Source organism: Peromyscus californicus, unplaced genomic scaffold (assembly GCF_007827085.1).
Source record: "Peromyscus californicus insignis strain IS unplaced genomic scaffold, ASM782708v3 Scaffold_19__1_contigs__length_69161282, whole genome shotgun sequence".
In the NCBI taxonomy this organism is placed as follows: Eukaryota; Metazoa; Chordata; class Mammalia; order Rodentia; family Cricetidae; genus Peromyscus; species Peromyscus californicus.
The window spans coordinates 5,650,938-5,677,299 of NW_026294491.1; the positions used below are offsets into that span (position 1 = coordinate 5,650,938).

General features: G+C 49.4%; 2 protein-coding genes across 10 annotated transcripts in view; one reads left to right on the plus strand and one right to left on the minus strand.

Annotated features, from left to right (window-relative positions):
• The first annotated feature begins 180 nt into the window (after positions 1-180).
• Positions 181-20,187, plus strand: Kctd20 (potassium channel tetramerization domain containing 20). 6 transcript variants are annotated; one of them, XM_052744447.1, is made up of 9 exons: positions 203-289; positions 3,251-3,465; positions 7,901-8,079; positions 11,758-12,031; positions 12,690-12,792; positions 13,139-13,259; positions 13,945-14,142; positions 15,717-15,827; positions 17,152-20,187. In XM_052744447.1, the coding sequence occupies exons 3-9, from the start codon at positions 7,920-7,922 to the stop codon at positions 17,442-17,444; spliced, it is 1,260 nt and encodes a 419-aa protein (XP_052600407.1). In that variant the 5' UTR covers positions 203-289; positions 3,251-3,465; positions 7,901-7,919; the 3' UTR covers positions 17,445-20,187. The 6 variants fall into 6 exon arrangements, with proteins under 6 accessions (XP_052600410.1, XP_052600407.1, XP_052600408.1 ...); XM_052744448.1 differs by lacking the exons at positions 203-289; positions 17,152-20,187 and adding exons at positions 1,153-1,232; positions 17,010-17,137; XM_052744446.1 differs by lacking the exon at positions 203-289 and adding an exon at positions 1,158-1,232.
• A 2,764-nt stretch (positions 20,188-22,951) lies between these two features.
• Stk38 (serine/threonine kinase 38) overlaps positions 22,952-26,362 on the minus strand; it is a 34,174-nt gene continuing 30,763 nt past the window's right edge. For all 4 annotated transcript variants that reach the window (XM_052744442.1, XM_052744443.1, XM_052744445.1 and 1 more), the window contains exons 13-14: positions 25,483-25,577; positions 22,952-24,820 (exon numbers count right to left, since the gene is read on the minus strand). In XM_052744442.1, the coding sequence (XP_052600402.1) occupies positions 24,690-24,820; positions 25,483-25,577 (226 nt within the window). In that variant the 3' untranslated portion in view covers positions 22,952-24,689. The remainder of the gene's footprint in view (positions 24,821-25,482; positions 25,578-26,362) is intronic.

The following is a 26,362-nucleotide window of genomic DNA, read 5'->3' on the forward strand; positions in this document are numbered from 1 at the left end:
GCAGGCGAGGCCGGGGCTTACGGCCTAGGACGCAGCGTGGGGCGGGGCCTCGGGTGGGCGGGGCGTCCCGCGCGGCCTTCCCGGCGTGCCCCGCGCGGAGGGGGGGGGTACTCTTATCTTGAAGGGCCGGGTGACTCAGCCGTGTGGCCGCGGCCGGGGCGGGGGGCGGGGACGCGCGGTGGCCGGAGCACAGCGGGTCCCGGCGGCGGCGGCGGCTCGCTCGCTCGCATCCCGGGCGGCTTCGGGGCTGCGGGGCCGAGAGCTCGGCGGCGGCGGCGGCGGGCGGCCGGTGAGTGGCAGGCCGGGCCTGGCGGGAGGGCGGGCGGGCGGGCGGCGCGGGCTGATGATGGCGGCGGCCTCGGGGCCCTGCGCGGCCTCCTCCCCGGCCTGGGAGAAAGAACCGGGGCGGGCGAGCGGGCCGCCCGGCCAGCCGTAGCCCGGGCTGGGCAAGGTTGGTCACGCTTCCCACGAGACTCTGGAGCCTTCTGTCGGGGCCTGTCGCCGCTCTGTCGTCATCCCCGGGGCTGAGGGCAGAACCGGCAGTTCCCCGGCAAAGAAGAACTTTTTATAGCAGACCGTGTCTCGGGCTTGCGCCGTCCGAGGAGTTCCCCTCCGTGGGGATTTGTCATTCTTCTGAGCATTCCTGGATTGGGCCGATTTCCTGTTTTGAAGTGAATTTACACTTGTAGATGAGCATTCAGCCAACGAACTCTTAACGAAGATGCGTTTCTAAAGCCCTTTTCAACGGTGTCCGTTTGCTGATAAGCCATTATTTACTTGGAAGTTTGATACATCTTTTTATTTTTATTCAATGGCCTCCCAAAGTGTTGGAATAATATTAGCTGTGAATCTTGAATTAGAACGCCAACCCCACTCCTAAAGAACAAAAACAAAGTCCTAACCAGCAGTCCTCAAACGTGCCTGCCTCTTTAAAAGGTTGCAGGACCCTAGCACGGCTCCCAGAAATCGATTGTAGACATTTGGGCTGGGGTGGGCCCCTGGAGTCGGCAGTGTGAGCAGGCACCCACCCCGTCACTCGGGCCGCAGTCAGCCAGGGACCAGACCTTGGGAAACCCTAATTAGCTTGGCTTGAGAATAGTAAGAAGCTGTCCAATGCCTTCTCTTTTTGTTGACTTATTCCTCTCCGTTCATAACCAGACAGGAATCAAGAAGCCCCAACTCCGGAAGGCAGTGTGAGAAAGGATAGTGTTTTCTGGAACCCTGACATCAGGGTAGGAAATGGCTTTCATACATATCCTGTTATTGCCTTGGTAGAAGAAAGATCGCTTGTATCTGGCTGGCTGACTTACCCTATTTCTTTCCGGAGCCTGCTGCTAGGAGCATCAGAGCTTAAGCTGGGCCGTTAGGTGAAATCTCCCTCCCCAGCTCTCTGTCTTCCTCCCCGGTAGTATCAGCCAGTGCCCTAAAATTCCCATAGCCTGGAGTTCTCAGGTTCCCTGGGATGTACCAGCATCAGTATTATTTATATGGGCTTTTCGTTCTGGGCATCAAGTCACTAACCGAATATCTGAGTCATGCCCATCTTATGCAGCGCACTGAAGTCATTTTATAAGCAGTATCCCAAATATGGCCCAGAATTCCCTTGCTCTCTAGCAGAAACCTCCACATCTGCCGAAGGTGTTTTCTACTTCTGTCTCTTCAGATAAACTCCACAGGTGACCTTAGAGTTACCCATTAGTTTTTGACAGTTTTCTTGGCTTTGGTGTCTTTTTAGATGGCTGGCTTCACTTATTGATGGTTTGTTGTTGACGATTTACAAAATGGTGTGCCTTTCTTTCTGTAGTCTTGAGGTTCTTGATTTTTTTGTTTTGTTTTGTTTTTTTGTGCCTTCCACCTGCCCCACATCTGACCTCCCCAAGCTTCCACAGCTAATTGGAGTGAGAAATTGAAGGGAACTGTTGGATGGGAAACCCAGTCATTGAAATATGAAACTTAAAGGAGTAAGGGACCCTATTATAAATTTACCTAGTACAGGCATCTCATCTTTCAGGTGAAGAATCCGAGATAGGCTAGGGATGTAGCTCAGAGGTAGAGTGCCTGCTTGGCGTGTGTGTGTGTGTGTGTGTGTGTGTGTGTGTGTGTGTGTGTGTGTGTGTGTGTGTGTGTTGCTAGGTTTGGTCCACACACACACACACAACACAAAAGACTGAGAGATGAGATGGTAGATTCCTGGTTCTTAGCCTGCTCTTCTTCCCACTAGATTATCATTTTAAATGCTTCAAAGGGGAAAAGGTGCAGAGAAATGAAAATGGAGAAACTTTCCTATGACCATAAAGCCAGTGTTATCTGGAACATTGGAGAAAAATGTGTTCTAACCATAAATCATGAAGAATGAAAGTACTAGACTAAGTGTCATCAGGAGCTTAGTGTAAGGAGGAAAAGGATAAGTGAGCAAGAGGTCTGTCTTACAAAACCTAAGAGTGGTTATAAGCTCACTCTTTAAAAGATTCACTTTAGAAAAGATTTCATGAAGACTGGTTTTTAGCAGTTACATGTATGTGCAGTGTCCAGACGTTTGCATCGGTCTTGAGCAACTCTTGTCCTGATCAGGTTTATTAGGTACTAGGTTGGGGTTTGGGGGGAGGTGTTGATGTTTTGCCTGCATGTATGTCTACCAGGTGTGACATTAAAGGCCTTTACCACACGCATGCTATGCCCTTGAGATTAGGTTGTCAGATCCTTTAGGACTGGAGCTACGATGGCTGTGAGCTGCCGTGTGGGTGCTGGGAACGGAACCCAGGTCTGCAAGAGCCTCTTGACCACTGAGACAACTATCTCTTCAGCCCGTTTTGTTTTCTGAGATACTCTTATGTAGCTCACACTAGCTTTAAAAAAAGGATAGGGACTGGTGGTGGTGGCTCAACACCTTTAATCCCAGCTCTTGGGAGGCAGAGACAGGTGCATCTCCGTGAGTTCGAGGCCAGCCTGGTCTACAGAGCGAGATTCAGGACAGCCACAGCAGTTACACAGAGAAACCCTGTCTCAAGAAACTAAAAAACAAACAAATAAAAAAAGAATGGAGAATTTTGCCAATCATACATTTGTTGGGATTTTCTTTGTGATAGTCGTGATTAAGTTAACTAGGACCCAAGCCGAGCATGGTACCTTTAATCCTAAGCACTTGGGAGGCAGTGGCAGGGTTACACAGAGAAACCCTGTCTCAAAAAAACAAAAAAAAAAGTCCCTAGGACTTATTAAGACTATTTTCTGTTTTTATTTTGAATTGTAGGTTCATCCAAAAACTGAATTTTTGCCATAACCACTCAGCTTGAGGCTTTGTGATGCTGGTCATGTTCACGTTCCTGACACAGGCTCAATAAAGTGCCTGCCTGCTGTACAAGCTTGAGGACCTGAGTGCCCAGCCCTGGCACCACGTGCAGCCTGTAGTCCAGCGCTAAGGTGGAGACGCCGAGACCAGGGGCGCATTAACCAGCTAGTCAGTCGGTGAGCTCTGGTTAGCAAGAGGCAGTCTGCAGTATAAGGTGACACCAGATGCCAACCTCTGGCCCCACAAACACACGTGGATGTGTACACCCGTGCACACACAACACACTCAACATGCTGTGCAGTAGAGTTCAGATGTCTTTGGATTTGGAAGTATTTGAATATTGGGGGTAGGACTTAAGTCATGAAATTCATTTGTGTTTATAGACACATGGTCTGAAGGTACTGTATGTGATATTTTTAATACTTCTGTGTATGAAACAAAATTTTATAGTGTGGAGTTTTCACTTTGGCCTCATATCTAAAATGAAAATTTGGGGATTTTGAAGCATTTCAGATTTCAGAGTTTTAGAATTTACCAATTTCAGACATGTAATTTTATTATGTACTTTAATTTTTATTTGTGTGTGTGTGTCTGTGTATGTGCAGGCACAGGTGTGTGTTCATGTGTACACACGCATGTGGAGGCCATATGACAGCCTTGGGTGTTGACCAAGAGTGATGACCCACCCGCCTTGTTTCGTTACGTGTTTTCCTGTGTGTACATCTGCATGTGTAGAAGCTGCCTGTCCATTGAGCTCCAATGATCTGCCTGCCCTGCCACCAGCACTGGGGTTACAGGCACATGCTGACGGCCCCCCCCTCTTTATTTTTTCTTTTGTTTTTGTTTTTCAAGACAGGGTTTGTCTGTATTGATGGCTGTCCTGAAACTCATTATGTAGACCAGGCTGGCCTTGAACTCAGAGATCTGCCTGCCTCTGCCTAGTGCTGGCATTAAGGGAGTGCGCCACCACTGCCCAGCATGTGCCCGCTTTCTTAGCGCGGGATCTGGAGATCAAACTCAGGTCCTCATGCTTGAAAGACTAGTGCTTTTCCGAATGAGCCTTTAGGAAATTTTTCGCTGAGGTAATTTCCATATCATCCCTCATCCTTATGAAGTACAGTTTTGTGGTTTCTACTGAGTGAGTAATCGCAGATTGTGTAACCATTGCCACCGTTTTTCTTGAGTTTTAGAGAGCTTATAGATGTTCTCCATCTGTTTTTAAAAGCTAACTTCCAGTTTCATTATCTTTTTCTTTTAATTTTTTTTTTTGTTGTTGTTGTTTTTTTGTTTTTGGTTTTTCGAGACAGGGTTTCTCTGTGTAGCTTTGCGCCTGTCCTGGAACTCACTTGGTAGCCCAGGCTGGCCTCGAACTCACAGAGGTCCGCCTGACTCTGCCTCCCAAGTGCTGGGATTAAAGGCGTGCGCCACCACCGCCCGGCAATTTTTTTTTTTTTTTTAAGATCTATTTATTTATTATGTACACAGAAGAGGGTGCCAGATCTCATTACAGATGGTTGTGAGCCACCATGTGGGTGCTGGGAATTGAACTCAGGACCTCTGGAAGAGCAGTCGGTGCTCTTAACCTCTGAGCCATCTCTCCAGCCCCGTCACTATCTTGTTCTTAGTGAAGTTGTCTATTACATTAGTGTGTGGGCCGTGTGCACGCCTGTGCCGTAGTCTGCATGTGGCCAGGGACAACTTGCAGGGGTCAGTCTTTCCTTCCCCCCTGTGGTTCTGGGGTCACACTCAGCTGTCAGCCAGGAAGTGCCTTTACCTGCGGCGCCCCGTCATGATTTAGTCATTTATCAGTTAGAGCTCTAGGCCTCTGGTGTAAGTCAGCTCTTACCACCCCATCCCCTCCTGTTAGGTTTGTTCGCACTGTGTCCCAGGCCGGCCTGGAGCTCGCACGGGCTGCTCCTGCTCCAGAGTGCTGGGCTTGCTGGTGTGGGATAGCACCCTGGCACGTTGTCTTTTTCTCTAATTTCTAGCCTTACTTCTTTTCTTATATATTTCTTGGGATTGAGAAGGTATTTGTTGAGAAGGCTGTTTTGTCTTGTTTGGCTCTTTCCCAGTGTGTATGTTAAAGCTGTCGATCTTATCCTGACTTAAGCTCGTCTGTGTTGTGTCTGTGTTGCCCACATCCTCTGCAGGAGTGGTATGCATTCTTAACTGTTTTTGTCATTCAGTTGAAAATAGTTCCTCTTTTTTTGTTGTTTTTCAGGACAGGGTTTCTTTGTGTAGCCCTGGCTGCCCTGGAACTCACTCTGTAGACCAGGTTGACCTGGAACTCACAGAATCCACCTGCCTCTGCCTCCCGAATGCTGGGATTAAAGGAGTACACCACCACTCTGAAAAAATTTCCTATATCCTATTGTGATTTCCTTTTGTTTTTAACCCAGACTATCTGAAGTATGTTGCTGATTTTCCGACACTTGCAGACATTTGTTTTTGTTGCTGGTCACTGTCACACTGGACCTAGCACAGCTATAGTGCGTCAGTCTTGAAATGTAGGGGCTGTGTTGCCTGGTTGTGTTCAGCTCAACCAAGTGTCCAAGAATGCTTGAAAACGATGCTGTGCAGTCTTTGGGGTCAGTTAGGTCAGATCCGTGGATCACGTTATTCAGATCTTCTCTATCCAGAGCTCACGTGTGCCCATGTTTATAAGCAGCTTTCTGGAACACAGCCGTATTTACTCATTTGTGAATTGCTGGTGGCTGCTTTTGCACTGTGTTATCGTGGCCTGCAAAACCTGGAATGTTTACTGTCCCCTCCTTACCAGACGAGCTTACCATTCCTGTTGGAATTCTTACCCTGCTCAAAACTTGGGCTACTGGAAAAGGACCCTATAAAATACTTGTCTCTAGAGTGTCTGCCTGCTCTCTGGGAGAGAAAAGTGGTAGGAATCAGGCTTGCTTTAGTTTTCCTCATCAGTCTAGAGGACGAGAGAGAGAGAGAAGGGGGGAGGGGGGATTGTGAGCTTATGGGGAGAAGTGACATGATAAGCTTTATAGCCAGTGTGATTGATTTAAGGGTGGGCATAAGAATTAGACGGTGGAGGGGCTGGAGAGATGTCTCAGTAGTTAAGAGCACTGGCTGCTCTTCCAGAGGACCCAGATTCAGTTCCCAGCACCCACATGGCAGCTCACACCTGTCTGTAACCCCAGTTCCAGAGGATACGACACCCTCACACAAAGTATATACAGGCAAGACACCAGTGCAGTTAAGTAAATAAGTAAATAATAAATAAATAAATCTGAAAAAAAGAAGGTAAAAAGGAGAATTTAAGCAGCACAAGTCAAAATGTGTTTGTTTTATTAAATTGTGTGTCTTTGTTGTTTGTGTGTGGCTGTGTGCATGTAAGTGCAGGAGTCTCTGAAGAGGGCATTGGCTCTCCAGAGCTGGAGTTAACAAGGGAGCCACTCAGTGTGGGCGCTGCAGACCAAACTCAGGTCCTCTGCAGGAGTGGGCTGCATTCCTGGCTGAGCACCTATCTCTCCGGCTCCTTTTGTGCTGTTATTTTTATATGGTCTTTGAAACATTCAGCTGTGTGTACAATGTATCTTGGTCATATTCGCTCCGTTCTTTCCCTCCCAACTCCCCCCAGCTCCTCCCCAACACATCTCCCTCCCAACTTCATGCCTTTGAGCTTAAAGAGTGCTGCCCCTGGTGCATGGTGGGCATATGGGATCATCCCCGGGGGGCATGGGCTACCTCCTGCTCCATGCTGGAGGTTGTGACTGGCTTGATCTTTTGCAGGTAACCATAGCTGCTGTGACTTCATGTACAGCAGTCATGTCTGGCTGAGGACATGTGTGTCTCACAGTGACCCTCAGCTCCAGCTCTTATGTTCTCTCCACTCTTCCTTAGATGTTCCCGGAGCCTTAGGGTGGAGGTTGCTGTGGAGGTGTCTCTATAGCCGAGCACTTGGCCTTGCTTGTTCTTAGTGCTTTGAGCAGTTCCGAGCATCTGTGCTAGCCACCACTCACTTTAGTATGGCTTTATGGTTGTGATTTTTGGATGCTCACTAGCTGGAGACATGTATATGCCATTTTTAAAAAAACATTGGCAGAGCCAGGCAGTGGTGACAAATGCCTTTAATCCCAGCACTTGGGAGACAGAGGCAGGCAGGTCTTGGGGTTCGAAGCCAGGTGAGTTCCAGGATAGCCAGGGGTACACAGAGAAACCCCGTCCACAAACAGAAGCCATAGGTAGACTGAGCTCTTGAACAACTCCCCCCCCCCCCCCCCCCCCCCCCCCCCCCCCCACCCCCCCCCCCCCCCCCCCCGGTCTGTGGCCTGAGTGACACCAGATTATGTCCTACCATGTAATATGTAGAAATCAAAGTGCACAGCAAGGCACAGGATTTTAATCTCAGCACTCAGGAGGCAGATCTCTGAGTTCGAGGACAGCCAGGGCTAGAAAGAGAGACCTTGTCTCAAAACAGAACCAAAAGTGTGCCCTGTAACAACTGCACCAATTCGTAGTATTGGTAAAAGCCATCTAGATCCTCTGATGTTCCAGATGTCTTTTACCAACCACTACAAACCGTGGAAGTCCTTGGGAACCAGTTTTCTTCGGATTTCTAAATCATACACATTCCTTGTCTTCCAGGCTTCCTCTCTGACTAAGAATGAATGTTCACCAGGGCAGTGATGGCGACAGGTTATTGCAGCCAGAGCTCAGCTGCCTAGGAGATGAGACCTTAGCTGCCACTCCCGAGAAAGCAAGCATCAGCCTGGTGTCCTCTGAACTTCACATTCTCACTTACCCCCTAGCTACCAGGAAAGAAGGTACAGTGGTGGGGACTGTCTCACACCCAGACGTCTGCCCAGAAGGAAGGCAGATTCCTAAGCTGAGCATATAGTCAGTTATTGCCTTAGCATACATTCACTGTGTATCCAGCCGACCTCCATAGAAAATCTCCATTCAGCCTGGCCCATCCACCTGGTGGAGTGTGTAAGACAAACAGCTACAGGTTTGGAGTCAGGAGACAGCTTGACCTTGCTGTGGTCTGTGTCAACTGTAATGTGGTGAGACCCTCACTCCCTGAGTTCTCTGCTTGTAAATAGAGTGAAGAGAATTGTTCATAGTCGCCCTTCCTCCGAGGGCAGCTGGACCATTGTGAATGGTGGGCCAGTTCCTGATGAGCTCTGGGGCAGGCTTACATGGAGTCCTAATTGTGGCTAGCTAGCCTGTGTTCACTGCTGACCAGGCTCTGCTTGACTTAGAGCAGCCTTCCTGCCTCTGCCTCCTGAGGACTTCAGTGACAGGCATACGCTGTCATACCTCACTCTCAGATAACCTTAATTAACTTTTTGTTGTTTGTCTTTTTAACTGGAACTCAGTTTATTTGTTTTGTTGGTTGTTTTTTTGTTTGGATGTGTTTTGGGTTTTGGTTTTTTTTTGTTTTGTTTTTTCTTTCTTTTTTTTTTTTTCCTAGATAGGATTTTTTTTTTTTTTTTTTTTTTGGTTTTTCGAGACAGGGATTCTCTGTGTAGCTTTGCGCCTCTCCTGGAACTCACTTGGTAGCCCAGGCTGCCTCGAACTCACAGAGATCCGCCTGGCTCTGCCTCCCGAGTGCTGGGATTAAAGGCGTGCGCCACCACCGCCCGGCTTAGATAGGATTTTTTTTCTGTGTAGCTCTGGCTATCCTGGAACTCGCTATGTGGACCAGGCTGGCCTCAAACTCACACAGAGATCCGCCTGTCTCTGCATCCTGAATGCTGGGATTAAAGGCGTGCACCACCACCACCCGGCTCACTTGGCTAATTCTTAACTGGCTGGACTTTTTATCATATTTTTTAGTCTATAACTTTAAAAAGGTAACCACCATTTACTGAATACAGATGTATAAAAATTTTTACATATATTTTAATTTTTTGTATGTATGAGTGCTTTTGCTTGGATGCATGTCTGGTGCCCATGGAGGCCAGAAAAGGGCATCAGGTCCCTAAGAACTGAAGTTTCAGATGGTTGGGAACCGCCACGTGGGTGCTGGGAATTGAACCCAGGTCCTCTGGAAGAGTAGGCAGTGCTCTTAACCACTGAGTCATCTCTACAGCCCGTTTTTTGTTAGGATTTTAGGGTTCTGTTTTTGTTGGGGGGGTGGTGTTGTGCTTTTGTTTTTTGAGATAGGGTCTCAGGTAGCCCAGGCTGGTCTCACTTACTAGGTAGCTGACCTTGAACTTCAGATTCTTCTGCCTCCAGTTCCCAGTGCCGAAGTGGGGCTGGGTTCAAACACGGGGCTTTAAGCATGCTGAGCAAATACTCTACCGAGTGAGCAACAGCTCCTTGTTAATAAAGTTTTATATGTGTCGTGGCCTGCACAGGCCATCAGAGGGCAACTTTATGGAGTTAGTTCTCTCCTCCCACCCTCTGGGGTTCTGGGACTCAGACTGAGGTGGTCAGGTGTGTGTGACGAGCGCTTTACTCACTGAGCACCTCAGTGGCTTCCCGTACATGTACTTCCTAAGAAATTTAAATACATTTATTTTAAAGCAAGTCTTTAGTCTACATTTATTAAAGATAAAAAGCATATATACATACTAAGGAGGTGGATGCCCTGTCTGTCTAACAGTACAGTCTGAAGATGTATCGTTAGGGGGCCCCACAGAGATGACCTGTCCTGCTCTGTCACGGTACTCTCGATATTTGACATGCTGGTCCTCAGTCCCATGGAAACCTCATGCCGTGTCACGTGCTGTAATCCCAGCCCTGGGGAAGGGGAGACAAGGGTCAGAAGTCCAGTGTCATCTTCAGCTTACAGCTTTAGTTCAAGGGCAGCCCAGGCTACACGAGATCCTGTCTAAGCGGAGGAGGGGTTTTTAAATACATAGTTTAAAGAAGATAGCCTTTTGGTGATAAGACAAAAAATGAGATCCCAAGAGTAAATCCTAATGCCATTTGACTGGGACTTTGCTGCTGAGAGCCAGGCCTGGGAGCTCAGAAGCTGATGTGGGTGGGTACCGTCGGGACTCCAGCACCAAGTAAGTGTTTCTTCTGTGAATTTCTGGGAAGAGTAATGGGTTTTAGGTAAAGACTTCCATTCTTTCTGGCAAATTAAAAAACAAAAACAAAAAGCAGCTTTGGAGACTGAACATTGAGTTTTAGCACACAGTAGTAGTAAGTTCCTAAAATACAGGCAGCATAGGAGCCTGGCAGGTAGGAGGCCCTGTGTGACCGAGTGTAAGGGCGCTCGGAGCGGGTAGGGAGGAAGACTAGAAATCTGAGGCTACCCTCAGCAACACAGAGTTTAAGGCTAGCTCAGACGGAGATCCTGTTTCAGAAACAGTAAAGTATGGGGCTAGAGGGAATTCTCAGCTAAGAATGCCTCCTGCTCTTCCAGAGGCTGGAGTGAGTTCCCAACACTCCCGCTGGGTGTCTCATAACCACTTGTAACTCCAGTTGAGGATTTGACTTCCTCTTCTGGCCTCCTTGGGCACGTGCACACATTCACACTCAAAATCCACAAACATAAAATCTCCATAATTAGGAGAGCAAAGGGGATGGATGTGGAAATGACATGGAAATATGCACCAGGCTTTGGGGGGCCACTAACCAGCTTCCCAATCAAGACACCGAGACTTAATGTTAGTTATGAATGCTTGCCTGTTTTAGCTCTTACTTTAATGTGTTTATCTGTGTAAAACCTTTCCTGCTGTGAATCAAGATTAATCTTTCGCTGCTTCTCAGATCTGGCTCCCTGGCTTCTGGCCCTGGGCGTGTCCTTCTCCTTTTTCCTGGTTCTCTTCTCTCTTCTCTCCTCTCTGCTGGCCAGCCCGCCTGTCCCTCTTCTGCCTAGCTACTGGCTCTTCAGCTTTTGATCAGACCGATCAGGTGCCTTAGGCAGGCAAGGCGAATGAGCAACACATCTTTACATAGTTAAACAAATGCAGCCCAAACACTTGTAACGCGTCTTTGCCTAGTTAAAGTAATCCTCCACAACAGAAGTAGGAAGTGATTGCTTCTGAACACCAGCTTTGGGGACTGGCAGGACACTGCCAGGCCACCACACACGCAAGCCCTGCTCTTTGGTCGGGTCTCACACTCACTGCAGTTTGCTGTCTAGAATTGCAATCACTTTAAAGTGTGGGCGCTTCAGCCTTTAATCCCTGCCAGCCCCATTTCACACGGGAAGGAGTTACCCAGATCCAGTGTGAGGCTCTAGTTTCGAGAGGGGTGGGTGGGTTGGTTGGTTTTGGTTTTGCTTTTGGTTTTTCAAGAGAGGGTTTCTCTGTAGCCCTGGCTGTCCTGGAACTCGCTCTGTAGACCATGCTGGCCTCAAATTCAGAGATCTGCCTGGGTCTGACTTCAGAGTGTCTAGTTTTGTTTTTATTTTCCCTAGTCTAGTATTTTAGCTGTGAACACCTATGGCTTCCGGTTTTTGTCTATTGTTTTAGGACAGACATGGCTCATTTTTCTCCAGACGTTTGCTCTTGAGTTACTTGGTTATTTGTCTGGTCTTTCAGACTTTGCACTTGACCATGCCCCTCAGCCAGCAAGCCTTCAGTGTCCTCACATAATGCCACTTCCTGAAGACAGCAAGGGCTCCTGCTTCCAGAGTGGAAGCAAGCGGAGCCACGAGCCCTTCACCGTTTCAGAGAGATTTGGAAACAGCGGCCTAGGCTTTGGAGGTAGCTCTCACCCCCAGGCCCCAGAGAAAGTGACACTTCTTGTAGATGGCACACGTTTTGTGGTGAATCCTCAGATTTTCACTGCTCATCCGGATACCATGTTGGGAAGGTAATGAGAGTTCTCTGTGTGCACTCTTCTCTGTGAGTAGAAGGGTTTGGCCTTGCAGTGGATGCAAAGCTGCACCGAACCCAGTCTATGGCTGACCTTCCTCCCTTCACGCTTCTGTGGGGAAGGGGAAGAGAGTGGGTGGGAGCCTTGATGCTCAGAGGGTTGCATTTGTACATCCAGATGAGGAGTATCCACTCAGGAGCCGTAAGAGTTGCTGCAGTGTCCCGTCCCCCGTCCCCCCCCCCCCCCCCCCCCCCCGCCCCGCCACTGAAGTCCATGGCTAGAGCAGCCTGTTGGAGTGGTCATTCCAGAAGGGAAGACGAGCCGGAGGGAATGCACCAAGGGCTGTTCCTTCCTCTACAAATCACCTGGCAGATGAATGGGGCAGGAGGAGGGGAGAGGCACAGGCAGCCAGAAGAGCTGGTTTACACGGGCAGTTCTTGGGCTCTGCTGCACACCGCAGAGGCCTCTGCCGTTGCCACTGGACTGTGCCTGCTGCCACAGACCGACCCTTCCTTCCTTCCTTCTTTTGTCTGAGGAGATCCCTGAGGCATGCGTTCACCTGAGGGGCATCAGGTGCCAGGGCTGGGCTTTTAATTATGCTGCAGGAGAGTCGGGTCCTGCTGGAGAAGGTGATGCTGTTGCTGCTGTCTTTCAGAATGTTTGGACCAGGAAGAGAGTACAACTTCACGAGGCCCAATGAGAAGGGGGAGTATGAGATTGCAGAGGGCATCAGTGCCACCGTGTTCCGCACAGTGCTGGTACGTAGTTCTGTGTCCTGCCCACCGCCCTGGCGTGCGTGCTTACATGCTGCACCCTCAGGTGCTCCACGGTTGTAGGACTGACTCTCGGGTCTCGGGTGTCCAGCTGGTGCCATTCCTTCTTTATTTTTCCTGCCTGTAACTTCTCAGTCCTTCCTTACGTGAGCTCCGTCAGTTGTCAAGCTCCGGTTAAACATGGTAGACGGGAGCCGTCTTGTCATTCATCTAGTGCACGGAGCAGCTGACTCCAAGGTCCCTCCACCCCAGTAGTCAGGAGTGCGTCGGGTTAGAGGAGTCGGCTCCATGCATTTCTTTCCTGCATTTCTCCTTCGTGATCTGTTCACAGGATTATTACAAAACTGGCATCATCAACTGTCCCGACGGCATCTCTATCCCAGATCTGAGGGACACGTGCGACTATCTCTGCATTAACTTTGACTTCAACACCGTCCGCTGTCAAGACCTGAGTGAGTATGGAGAAGCTGTCGGTCACACTCAGCCAGTGCGCTTTGACTGTGCTGAGAAGTGAAGGAGTGTGGTGTGGAGGTTGAGAACCACCACAGAGGTAGACACCCTCTAACCATCCCCGCTTCTCCTGCATGAAGGGATTGTGGGAAGTGGAGGAAAGGAAAGGAGGCAGCTGGGGAGTGTGGCTCACAGCCATCATTCCAGTACTCAGAAGATTGAGGCAAGACGGTGACCATAAGGTCAGGGCCAACACAGGCTACAGAGTGACACTGTCTCAAAAGAAAAGGCTGGAGATGTCGCTCAGTTGATGGAATGCTCCCCTAGCATTATGAGACCCTAGGCTACATTCTCAGCACCAAGTAAACTGAGCATGGCGAGATGTGCCTGTGATTTCACTGTTCGGGAATTGGAGGCCGGAAATAAAAGGAATCTAATTTGGCCAACTAGTCACTGGGATACTGCTTCCCTCTTGGATAGGACCATGGCGTCAGCTCTGACAAGCAGGAAGGAGTACTGAGTGTCTGTGAGGAAAGGATCATGGTAAAGCCCAACAGTGTAAGAACAAAGCTACTTAGCACCTTATGATGTCTCTTCTCTCTGTCCTCTGTGACGGCGGCAGGCTTAGCCTCCCTCAGCAGCATGTGTGTGGACAGGAAACGGATTCTTCCGCCTTTCTCTCCCCAGGTGCTTTACTTCACGAGCTGTCCAACGATGGTGCCCACAAGCAGTTTGATCACTACCTCGAGGAACTGATTCTGCCCATCATGGTGGGCTGTGCCAAGAAAGGGGAGCGAGAGTGTCACATTGTTGTGCTGACAGATGAGGATTCTGTGGACTGGGATGAAGACCACCCCCCACCCATGGGGGAAGAGTATTCCCAAAGTAGGAGCCCCTGCAGGGTGTGGATGTTCTCAGCAAGAGAAGCACTGCCTCAATTAGTGTCCAGACCCTAGAGCCCATTCAGATCCCACTGATAGCAAGTAATGGGGACCAGCCTAACCTCTGCTGGGATCTCCCCTGGGGGATGGCATTGTCAGATACTGAAGTTGGGGATTCAGTTCTCATTTCATTTAAATCTTGTTGACTTGGTAATCATTCACAATTTAAAAAGTGGGATGAGAATTGACTTAATGAGAAAAGCACTTGGTATGCAATTGTGAGGACCCAAGTTCAGATCCCAAGAGCCACAGAAAAGCTGGATGTGGTAGCACATGTCTGCAGTCCCAGAGCTCCTCTAGTGAGATGTGGGAAGACAGAATCCCTGGGACCTCATGGGCCAGCTCGCCCTGTAGTGCGCAGCCGTGAACAGCAAAGCAGAGACCCTGCCTCAAACAAGGTGGCGGGCCAAGACTGACGGCCCAGGGTATCCTCTGGCCTCCACACACGTGCAGAGGCAGATACACTGACTCCTGCATCATGCACGTACATACCCTTTATAAGAGGATGTGCACTTAGAGCTTTTTTAACCCTGCTCCACCTCAGTGTCCTTCTGCTTGTATTCTCTTATGTAAAAAGCTTTATATTCGTCTTAGGGCTACTTAATAGTCCAGTTGTGAATGATGTGCATTATGTGCCATACTTCACTTACCTTGTGGGACGTTGAAGCTAACTATATACATAAATGATGCATGATCACTTTTTTTTTTTCCAAGACAGGGTTTCTCTGTGTAGTTTTGGAGCCTGTCCTGGATCTCACTCTGTAGCCCAGGCTGGCCTTGGAACTCACAGAGATCCACCTGCCTCTGCCTCCCGAGTGCTGGGATTAAAGGCATGCACCACCACCGCCCGGCTACATGATCACTTTTAAGTATTTTTGCACATGCATCACTGTAGGATATTCCTAAAACATGGAATGTCAAAAGCTTGGTGCTTTTATAATTTTGACATGTTGCCAAATTATCCTTTCTAAAGGTTATACCAATTTGTACTCGTAAAACAGTATGATAGAGCCTAGTGTGGTAGACAGACCTGTAGTCTCAACGTTTAGGAAGTGGAACAGAAGGATCAACCTTGGCTATCATGGTGTGTTTCAGACCAGCTTGGCTACATGAGACCCTGCCCGCCCCCCTCCAAAAAAATAAGGCGTGTTTTTAGCCCAGTGGTAGTGGTGTTTGCCTTTAATTCCAGCACTTGGGAGGCAGAGGCAAGCAGATCTCTGTGAGTTTGAGGTCAGCCTGGCCTATAAAGTGCGTTGCAGGACAGTCAGGGATCCATGGTGAAACCCTGTCTGGAAAAAAACAAAACAAAAGGCCGTGTGTGAGCAGGTGCGCTGCTCCCGCCTCTCAGAAGCAGTGCTCTAAAGCTCACCCCAGCAGATTTGCTGCAAGCTGGGGTCCTGGTGTTAGGGATGCTGGGGGCTGGGGAGGGTGTGACAGGTCGGAGGTCATCGTGGTTGTCACCTTACTCCTCTGTCTCTGTGACTAACTCCAGGTTTGGGGGGCTTTGTTTTGTTCCAGTTCTTTACAGCTCCAAGCTCTACAGGTTCTTCAAGTACATCGAGAACCGAGATGTCGCTAAAGCAGTGTTAAAGGGGCGGGGCCTGAAGAACATCCGCATCGGCATTGAAGGTATCATAGAGTCTCAGCCCTCAGGGGGCGGAGCCAGGCGGGACTCTGGGAATCCCAGGACAGAGAGACCTACACAGAGTTTCTACACGGAGAAAACCTGCCTCAAAACCAAAGTCTCAGCCAGGGATAGGGTGGGTCCTTGGGTGATACTTGTGCCTTTGACTTGGCACACAGGAGCTTGAGAACACGTACATTCACTCCACGCACTGAAGGGTCCCGCTTTATTGCTGTTCGTCCTGGGCACACCTGAGCAAGAGCATATTTCTGGGATCTACAATTATCCTTTTGAAAAACAGCTTAAGAACTTCAGACTTGCCAGCTGTGGTGGTACAATCCTAGCACTCAGGAGGCAGAGGCAGGAGGATTTCTGTGAGTTTTAGGCCACCTGGTCTGCATAGCCATTTCCAAGCCAGCCAAGGCTATACAGTAAGACTTTGTCTTTTCTTAAATAAGATAAAAATTGAGCTGGGCGGTAGTGTCACAAGCCTTTAATCCCAGCACTCGGGAGGCAGAGCCAGGCAGATCTCTGTGAGTTCGAGGCCAGCCTGGTCTACAGAGTGAGTTCCAGGACAGGCACTAAAACTACACAGAGAAACCCTGTCTCGGGGGTAGGGGGGTGGGGAAGACCGGAAAAAAAAACATAGAAATTGAGGTTCTGTTTCCCCTCGAGGGATGTGTAGGCGGCTGCCATGTCTTGAGCTGCTGTGGATGCGGCCTGGCTCCTGTGCCCTGTTAACCCCCCTGCCTTACTCTGCCCGCAGAGCTCATCACCGCAGTCATTCATTCGTCTACTCAGGATTTTAAATTAGAATTCATTAGCCTCTCCTTTCACATTGTCTGCCTGGTGTCTGAGAAGACTGGGGACAGGGGGACAGGAACTTCCCTTCTCCCTGGGTGTCTGCCAAGCCATTGTAGCTAGCCACTCCAAACTGGTGCCCCCCACCCCCACCTCTCCCTCTGTCTCCAAGAGCCCCTGCTGGGTACCTGCCAGCATTGTGTCTTCTCTTAGGTGAACATCCACACTTCCTTACTTTCCCTTACCCATGCATTCTGCACAAGAGCATTCATAAGACGGCAGGGGGTGCCCTGGTGGGGTCTTGTCCTGTGGGATTGCTTCCAACAACTGAAGGCGCTTTAATTAGTAAGTGCTTTCTTTTCCCTTCCCGTTCAACCTTCGCACAGACCGCTCCCTGCGAGGAGCGGAGGGGCCTTGGGAAGGCGCCGGCCACCTGCCACAGAGCTTTTCTTGCCGTCTTTGGATTTGGAAGTAGATGCCAGAGCAAGCACAGTCTGCCGAGATTGTGAGCAGTGTTTCCCATTGCAGGCTACCCTACCTGTAAAGAGAAGATCAAGAGGAGACCTGGCGGGAGGTCTGAAGTGATCTACAACTACGTGCAGCGCCCCTTTATCCAGATGTCGTGGGAAAAGGAGGAAGGGAAGAGTCGCCATGTGGATTTCCAGTGTGTTCGCAGCAAATCCCTCACTAATTTGGTGGCTGCTGGAGAGGACATCTTGGAAGACCAGGAGATAATAATGCACCACCCACCGCAAGTGGACGAACTTGACCGCTTAAATGCTCCACTCTCTCAGATGGCTCCTAACGACTTCCAAGATTAGGGACAAAAGGGATCTGCCCTTCGCCAGAGCTCTTCTCTATGTGGGTACCCCCAACCTGGCTTCCCTGTCCTCCTGTGGGTCCTCACCCCAAGGAGATGCTTCCTCCTATTCCCATCCCCTCTCAGTTATTACCATGCCCTTTTCTGAGTCTGCCTCCGGCTGGGTGGAGAAGCTCTCTGGTAAATAGGCGACCAGCTTAGCCAGCTCTGGTAAACAACCATTTTGAGTCTGGTGCTGTTGGTGGAGTCTTGTGCAACTGCAGGAGAGGAAGTGGACTCCTGTCGCCTCATGGTTGGCACAGTGGCCCACACCCTTTACGGCTGGTGGGTGGGTTTTGCATCAGACAAATGGCTTAATAGCAAGAGGACCAAATGTCAAAGCAAACAGTCTGTGTGCTGGGGCAGGTGTGCCCCGCTGAGGAGGTGTACCAGGGTGGATGAAAGGCAGTTTCTGGGTGCTGCACCAAGATGCCATCTGGATAGAATGGCTGAAAGGAATCCCTGAGAGCAGAGGCTCCTCAGCTCTCTCTTCATTAGCACGGGAACAATCCGACACATGAGACAGGGCTGCAGCAGGAAGAGAGAGCAGTGACCCTTTGGCTTCAGGATTCAGAGCCCAAACTGACGCTTCATTTGGAAGCAAAACTTGGAAATTAGGTGGCAGAAAGACTCCAGATCAGGGCAGCAAGACCTGTACCCTGGGACAGCGAGGTGCTGTGGGTGTGGCGGGAAACCTGGTACCTTCCTGTGAGCTCCAGGGAGGAGGGCTGTGGTGAACTGGACAGGAATCATCACCTGGGCAGGTGCTGCCCCAGAGTTCTCACACCAATACATTCACATTTTTGCTTTTTTTTAAGGTAGCGCATAAGCTGCTCGAACATGGTAAGAAAATGATACTACTGTTCTCCCCAGGGTCAGGTCTAGGCCTTGTTATTTGGTTTGATCTGTTCACTCTTACATGTGTGGTAGATGGCAATCCAAATCAGCCCTCAGCCCCTTCCTCTGACATTTCCATGGCTGTTTGTGGAGTCAAGAGTCAGACAGCCGTGTGTCTGGGATTATCTTACTCCCTGGTAGAAGTTGACCTTTGAGTCGGTCCTCCACCCTGGACATTTTCCCATCATAGGTGGTACATGTAAGCTGTTTCCTTCAAGTTCCTTAAAGAACATGGTTGGTTGTTGAAGTCTCCTCCCATTAGGAACCGTAGATTATACTACTTGATGGCAGCAGCAAAGTCAGGCTTGGGAAGCCCCTCTCCAGGACTGAAGAGCGAGAATGTTCCTCAAAGGGTGTTTACTGTGTTGTGCAGCGTCACAGTGGGAGTTGGTGAGAGATCTTCCTTGCTCAGAAAGGAACTGAAGGGTAACTAAGCAGCCCCGGTCTTTGTGGGGATCCTTGGTGTCTTGGGGAGGCTGAATACAGATTAAGGTTATCTGCGTCCAGAAGTTGCTTCTGGGAAGTTGATTGCCTCGTGTTTGAGGTCAGGTTTGGCCTTGACTCTGTTGGTGCTACATGGTTGCCCACTAGCAGCTGACTGGCCCAGGCACTCATTCCGTGGTGCTTCCTCTGTGCTAATCAATGGCCACTGGAGTGTGATTGTGTGTGTGTGTGTGTGTGTGTGTGTGTGTGTGCGTGTGTGTGTGTGTGTGTGCAGTGTTGAGGTGTGAGCACAGTCCTTGTCCTTTGGAGTTGGTCTCGGCCTTTTATGAACTAGGTCTTACCCTGCACCCCAAATAAGTCAATGTGCTGTGGCTCCAGCCCCTGGGGTTTGTGAGGAGGAGGCAGTCTAGGCTGATCCGGGATTGAATGACAGTGACTAAAGGTTGGGACTCAGGCTTGTGGAGAGGAGGCTTCTTTAGCCCCCTCAGCCCCATCCCTGCACCCCCTTACCTAAATTTCATTGTCACTGTAGTTTGGTGCCTCCTCAGTCTCCCTGCTGTTCCCAGAGTTGGGACATTCTTCAGTGGTCCTTGCAGGATCAAGGGCTGGGGCACAGTCGTCGTTGTCTCTGGAGTTGGTTACTGGCTATATGTGTGAGAGGACTTCTCTAATAAAAGGATGGATTTGGGGCTCATGTGTCTTTGTAAGTGCCTGAATACGTAAGCTGGGCTGTGCACAGACATGGTCACATGAGACTAGTGACTTTCCCTGGAGACTCAGAGCATCTTAGCAAGACAAAAGATAACCCGAACTTGAGGCTTGACTGTTCAGCGTGTCCTTGTAGCCTGTGTAGTTGACGAGAAACACCTGCCAGTAAGGAGTTGGAGAACCGGGACACAGTGTTAGAATGTCAAAAATGACATGACTCTCCCTGGTGGGAAAAGGTGATGGCAGAAGTCAAAGAAGACTGAAGAGATTGGGTACAGTCGCCAAAGTCACTTAACCCGCCCCTCAGGAGAGTAGAGTGCAGGGGGGCGGGATGTGTCTTAGGGAGAAGAGTGTCCAGAGCACAGGCTTCCACCCAAACTCTGTGCTTCAGGGTGGTTTCTAAGTTTAGTGCTGCACTCGCTGCCACCCGCAGCTTCCGAGGCGGGTGCAGGGGGCACAGCAGGACATGCCACCTTCCCAGGAGGCAGAGCCACGTTTGTGTCTGGATGGGATCAGTTCTGGAAACTTACATTTTCTCCTAACGGCAAAATGCCTCTTACTCTGTATTGACTTTGATGTTGCACTTGTCCACCCACCAGTGTTTACGGATCCTGTGTACGGGATGCTTTTTCTATAATAAAGTATTTGTATTTGTGTCCATTGTTGTTTACTAGAATAGACAGCCACAGAAGGCACTTTCCGCCAAGCCTGACCCCCTGGGTTCGGTTCTCTGGCTCCATATGGCGGAAGGAGAGAAGTGGCCCCTCCACAGCCCTCTGACCTCCACACAGGGCTGAGGCATGTTTGCGCCCAGTTCCCAGGATAAAATCACTTTTATTCCATTTATTATTTGTATATGTGTATGAGCACCTTAACCCATAGTACCATCTTGATGGTCCTTTTGTTGTTGTTGTTGTTGTTGAAAGAGTCTTGGTGGCCTGAAACTCACTATGTAGATAAGACTACCTTCAAATTCAGAGAGATTGGGAGCAGGTATGCCTTTAATTCCAGCACTGGGGGAAGGATCCATCTCTGTGGGACACGACCAGAACAGACCAAACATTCTGCCTGAGGCCAGCCCAGGGCCCAGCTGCCAGTCCTGCAAAGCCCACGAGCTTGGAGGCGTTGGTGAGATTGCCCTACTGATCAACCTGTTCAGCTGAGACCCATTCGGGAGAGGTCTCAGAAGCCTGCAGTCTGCAGTCTGAGGAAACAAGATCAGCTGAGGAGTTAACGAGCGAGCAAAATGCGACCTGAGAAAGCAGGAGAAGGAGCTGTCCAGCCACCGAACCAGATCACCAGAATCATAAACCCACCCTACACCGACTGGGAACAAGTTAGGCACCATTTCGGGACCAGCAGACCAGGTCTCTAACCCCTAGGCCCCAGCCATTGGAGCCCCAGGGCCCAGACAGCTACCTTTCCCTGATGCATCACCAAAAAAAACTAGCCCCTGCAAACCCAACAACCACTGGAGCCATAAGCCCACCCTGCACCAACTGGGAACAACTGCTCCACTGATTGGACTAAGCTGCTCCCGGAGAAACAGAGCCCAACAGCACCAATTCGACAAAGAATTCCTAGTGAACCAAGACTCAATTAGAACAAGAGAGGCACCTCCAGACACAGACACCGCCTACACCGAGCGGAGGAAGAGATGAGTAGACGCCAGTGCAAAAATACAGGCAACAACATAAAGACCTATATGACAACATCAGAACCTAGTGATTCTACACCTGCAAGACCTGAACATACCAAGGCAGAAGACTCTGAGACTAGTACCAAAATAACACTCTTGACCCCTAGAATCAGAGTCAGTGAAAGAAATGTGCCCTGGCCTTAGAGGTAGTGTCAAAAAGCCAAGAAAGGCCAGTGAAAGAAACACAGTTTGGCCCTGAAATCAGGGCCATCTCTGCCCCTTGCTCACAAAACTGGCCAATTCCTGGGCAGAAAATAAACTAACCAATCACAGTTGACTCTGCCCCCTAGACATCCTATATAAACCGCCTTGCCCGGGTCAGTTGTGAGCTGTTCTCTCCACCCTGGTAGAGGCAGCTACTCTCCTGGACTCCTCCTTCCCAAATAAACCTCTTTGTCAAAAGAGTATTGGGTGAAGACCTTCATTGACAGCTGAACAGAAGAACCTTGCTGGGACATCCCATAGTGGACTGAGCAAGGGGGAGCTGAACAGAAGAACCCTGCTGGGACGTCCCATAGTGGATTGAGCGAGAAAGAGCTGGTAACACTGAGCCAGAGATTGTGGCTCTCCAGGAGAGGAGCAGGATTGCTGTGTCCTGCGGGGAGACCATCCCCCACCATACCATCATACCAGGTATATCCTGACCTTCCCGAAGAGTCAGATACCCTTCCTTGCTGAAGCAGTTCCAGGCCTGACTCTCCCGAGAAGTCAGAAAACCTTCCTTTCCAAGGTTGGGCTGTTTCTTTGCAGTCTCAGCCATCAGAGCTGTGCTAAACAGCTCCAGGTGTCCAGGACACCTTCAGGGCAGAGCTCTTGTCCTGAGTAGCTCTGAAGTGTCCGGGATACCTCGCCCTCTAGGGTTGAACTGTCTCCTTGCAGTTTCAGCCATCAATTTACTTACATTAATTACATTTGGTGCCAAAACCCGGGACACCAAAGCCAGAGTTTTTGCAGTTTACTAACAAGGTCTCAGCACCCAACACCGCAGGATATAACTGTTTGAACTCCAGTTTCAGGGGACCTGATGTCCTTCCAGGCTCCTAGAGCATTGCTGCACATGGTGCAGACATACATGCAAACAAAACTGATAAACATGAAAATCTTTTTTTTAAATAGAGTTTTGATGAGATGCACAGCCAGGAGCAAGTCTGAGGACCTGAGTTGATCCCCTGGGCCCTTAGAGCTGACAGAACTGACTGCTCCAAGTTGTCCTGTGAACACCACACACACAAGCTGTGACACACACAATACATAAAATGGGAAGTCCCACACTGTCAGCCCTTAGGCTCCTGTATGACCCAGTGACAACACCTGTCTAGCAAGTGTTTTGTCCCCTGAGGGGCCTCAATACTCTCTTTCTATGAATACCAATTCAGAAGACCAGCTCCAAGACAGCATTTTATATCAAGAGAACAGTGCAGTGATCCAGTATCTCTGGACAAAGATTGAAAGGGGCCACTTGATTGTATTTCAAACCACAGATACTTTAAATACATCACATTAAATAAAACCACCAGGGGCTGGAGAGATGGCTCAGAGGTTAAGAGCACTGGCTGCTCTTCCAGAGGTCCTGAGTTCAATTCCCAGCAACCACATGGTGGCTCACAACCATCTGTAATGAGATCTGGTGCCCTCTTCTGGTGTGCAGACATACATGCAGGCAAAATACTGTACACATAATAAATAAATAAATAATGAATGAATGAAACCACCAAGTCCCATTACTGTTTTCACAGTTTATTCAAAGGTTGAGTAGTTAAAATGTGGGCATTTCCCCAGAACGAAGCATTCCCCACCACACAGGCCCCACCACTACTCTATATCACCTCTTCACCCATGCTCACACACTCCTGCAAACACACAGGGATCAGGACCCCAACTGTTTGGTAATAGAGAGCTCAGAGCCACCCAGGCCCTTCTGTCTCCTTTGCACTGGCAGGCTCTGCACAAAGAGAAGGAGCTACCACATCCAGCACCCTTCCCCAGAGTGAAGACTTCCCTCACATCCCTTTGTCTTCATCTAAGACATGGAAACAAAGCAGCTTTGCTTACAACTTTAAGTCTTATTCTACTCTCTGATGGCTGAGCTAGGACAGAGCTGACCTTCACAACGTCAAGCCTGGCAGAGAGCGAGTCCCAGTTGTAGCCTGGCCAGGACACTGCAAGTCACCACGCAGGTGCAAATAATGACTTAACAGGTGTCAACACTTGAAACCAAACGAATAATGCATTCATATGAACCTCCACGTTTTTCTGACGCAGCAAAAATCTTCTAAAGGTGGCAGCAGCTGTGACAGAGAAGGCACTTTGTGCTAAATTCAGTGTTTCTCATGAGAGAACGCCACAGCAGAGGGGCCAGGTCAGCCCAAGCTGCAGGCAACCCTTTTGGGTGCAGGGGCAAGTATCCCCCAGGAAGGCATCTGCAAAGGAAAAATTTGTAATCATGATTCCAAGGCAAAATGGCTACTTGAAGTTGGGATAGGGAAAAACCAAGACAAACACAGTTGCACCATGAGTTGAGGAATGAGCCCGAGGACTCCTCTGGGCTGCGTCTGCCTTGGCTTCCAAGGAGGCTGTGAGATCTTGCATGGCAGCACCAGAGCCTCCACCGGGTTCTCCGCTGTGTTCTCAGGAACAAGCCGTCCTGGGAGCACTTCCGGGTATTGCTGGTAGGCAGCACGTGTCTCAAGATCTTCTCAAATAGCCGTGAAGAGAAAGTGAGTGAGGGTTGAACATGGTCCAGAACTCCTTGGCAGTGTCCAGTGGCTTATGGGCTAACAGCCACAAAGGATCACACTAGTGCCTCCCCATCAACACTCAGAAGAGCAGCATGAGTCTTTTGGATGGGGAGATAGGTCAGTGGATCCGGGTCTTTGCCCTAGTACCATAAGTAAAGTGCACCATGAATGAAGGCTGGGGAAAGCTCCTCGCCCAGGCCGAGGTATGGGGAGAAAACACCCACACCCACAGGATGGAGATCGTTCCTTCAGCCACACTGTTGGCTGTTCACATAGATTTTCATTATTGCGTTATTTCTTTAACTGTAGGATTTTCAGCTATAAAGAGAAAAGAAATACTTGGTGGGCTTGGCAGGTGGCATATCACCACAACACAGGCATTGGCTGGTATCAGTGTATATAATCTCAGTAATGGTGGATGATGGCTCTTTGTCCCCTTCACGGCAATTCAAATTCTCTTTGAAACACCTAACAAACTGGCTCACAGAGCTTCTAGAGAAGCGAGGCAGCCGCTTGTGGCTGCTGGAGAAATGCTTGTCTTCATCCTGTCCGTTCCCTGGTGCACTGTGGGGGACAGCCACTTACAATCACATTTCAGAGACTTGACTATGACGTGTTAATGGGGTCTACAAACTTCTTGGAAGTTCTTTCAAGAGCGTGAGAGGCAAACCACAATGCTGTACCGAGAACTCTGCCCAGTTTAGGGTTCCCAGCACAGGCCTTACTTTGCTGCCTTCATGTAGGAAGGTATGGCCCCCCTGGCTGTCAGGCCCTCAAAGCGCTTGTATGTGTAATTGATGAAGACCCAGTCTTTACTCTTGTAGTCTGTCTCGGGGTGATTACTTGTGGTCACTGCAATCAAAGAAACGGAAGAGACTGAGTCATTGCCCTACCTCAAGGACAGCTCAGTCCCAGAGACCTGACACCCGAAGAACACAGCACAGTTCCCATTTGGAAAGCATTATTTTTTTTCACTGTGCGAATTTTCTATTTTGCTCACCTATGTTCTCTGAACTTTCCATTTCCACACAAATATTTAAAAGTTTTATTTTGGGGGCTGGAGAGATGGCTCAGTGGTTAAGAGCACTGGCTGCTCTTCCAGAGGTCCTGAGTTCAATTCCCAGCACCCACATGGTGACTCCCAACCATCTCTAGTGGAATCTGGCGCCCTCTTCTGGCCTGCAGGCATACATGCAGACAGAGCAGCCATATGCATAAATAAATTTTGAACACCAAAGCTTTATTTTCCTGCTCCAGTCACTTCCGTTCCCCTAACCTTTAACCCGGTGAGTAACAAAAGACGGAGCACTGTGACAGGCTCGGCCAGCTCCGTGTCGACACAGATATGTACTCACGTCCCATTCAGTGGTCTCACCACTACCCAACAGTACTAACTACTTACAGAGGGTCAGAAGTTCCCCTCCACTTTCTGAGGAGAATCTGTAAATGTCACCCCAAAACTGCAGGGGATGATGCAACTCTGAGGCCTCAATGTCAGCCAGTAATGGGATTACCTGTGGGTTTAAGAATATCAGACTCTGGAAATTCATCGAAGTTTGAGGTATCATCGATGCTCTTGATTTCAATAGATATGGCAGCTGGTCTCTCCCTGCCAAGAACAGACACACCAAATCACCAGTCAGTATTCACATGGAGGATGCTGACCAAGTCTTTCTCAGAAGAACCCTGTCTGACATGGGAGGACTATTCACTGGTAGGCAGCATTTTTTTCTCTAAATGCTAAATAAGCCAATTGACTGCATCCGAGCAAAATTATCATTCAAAACTGGTAATTCAGCCAGGCATGATGGTGCACACCTTTAATCACAACACTCGGAAGGCAAAGGCAGGTGGATCTCTTGTGAGTTCAAGGCCAGCCTGGTATACCTAGTGAGTTTCAGGACAACCAGAGCCACACAGAGACCTTGTCTCTTTGTTGTTGTTTGGTTAGTTCGATTTTTGAGACAGAGTTTCTCTGTGTAGCCCTGGCTGTCCTGGAACTTGATCTGTAGACCAGGCTGGTATCAAATTCAGAGAGAGCATGCCTCTACCTCCCAAGTGCTGGGTTTAAAGAGGTGTGCCACCACCACCTGGCTGAGATGCTGTCTCAAAAAAAAAAAAAAAAAAAAAAAAAAAAAAAAACAACAACAAAACCAAGCAAATAAAAAAGGCATTCCATCAGAAAGACAGGAGAACAGCTGCAGCTCCGTGTCAATGCGCCCGTCCCCAAGTGGAGCACTAACTACTCCAACAGAAGAAAGAGGCTCCATGCAGCCTGCATTGGGCTTTTCCCTGATTCCACTGGAAAGAGAAAATCACAGGGATGCTGGCCACAGCGGAGCCAAGGAAAGCAGACTGGGAGTCCCAGGCTAGCTTCACAAGTCCAGCCTGGTC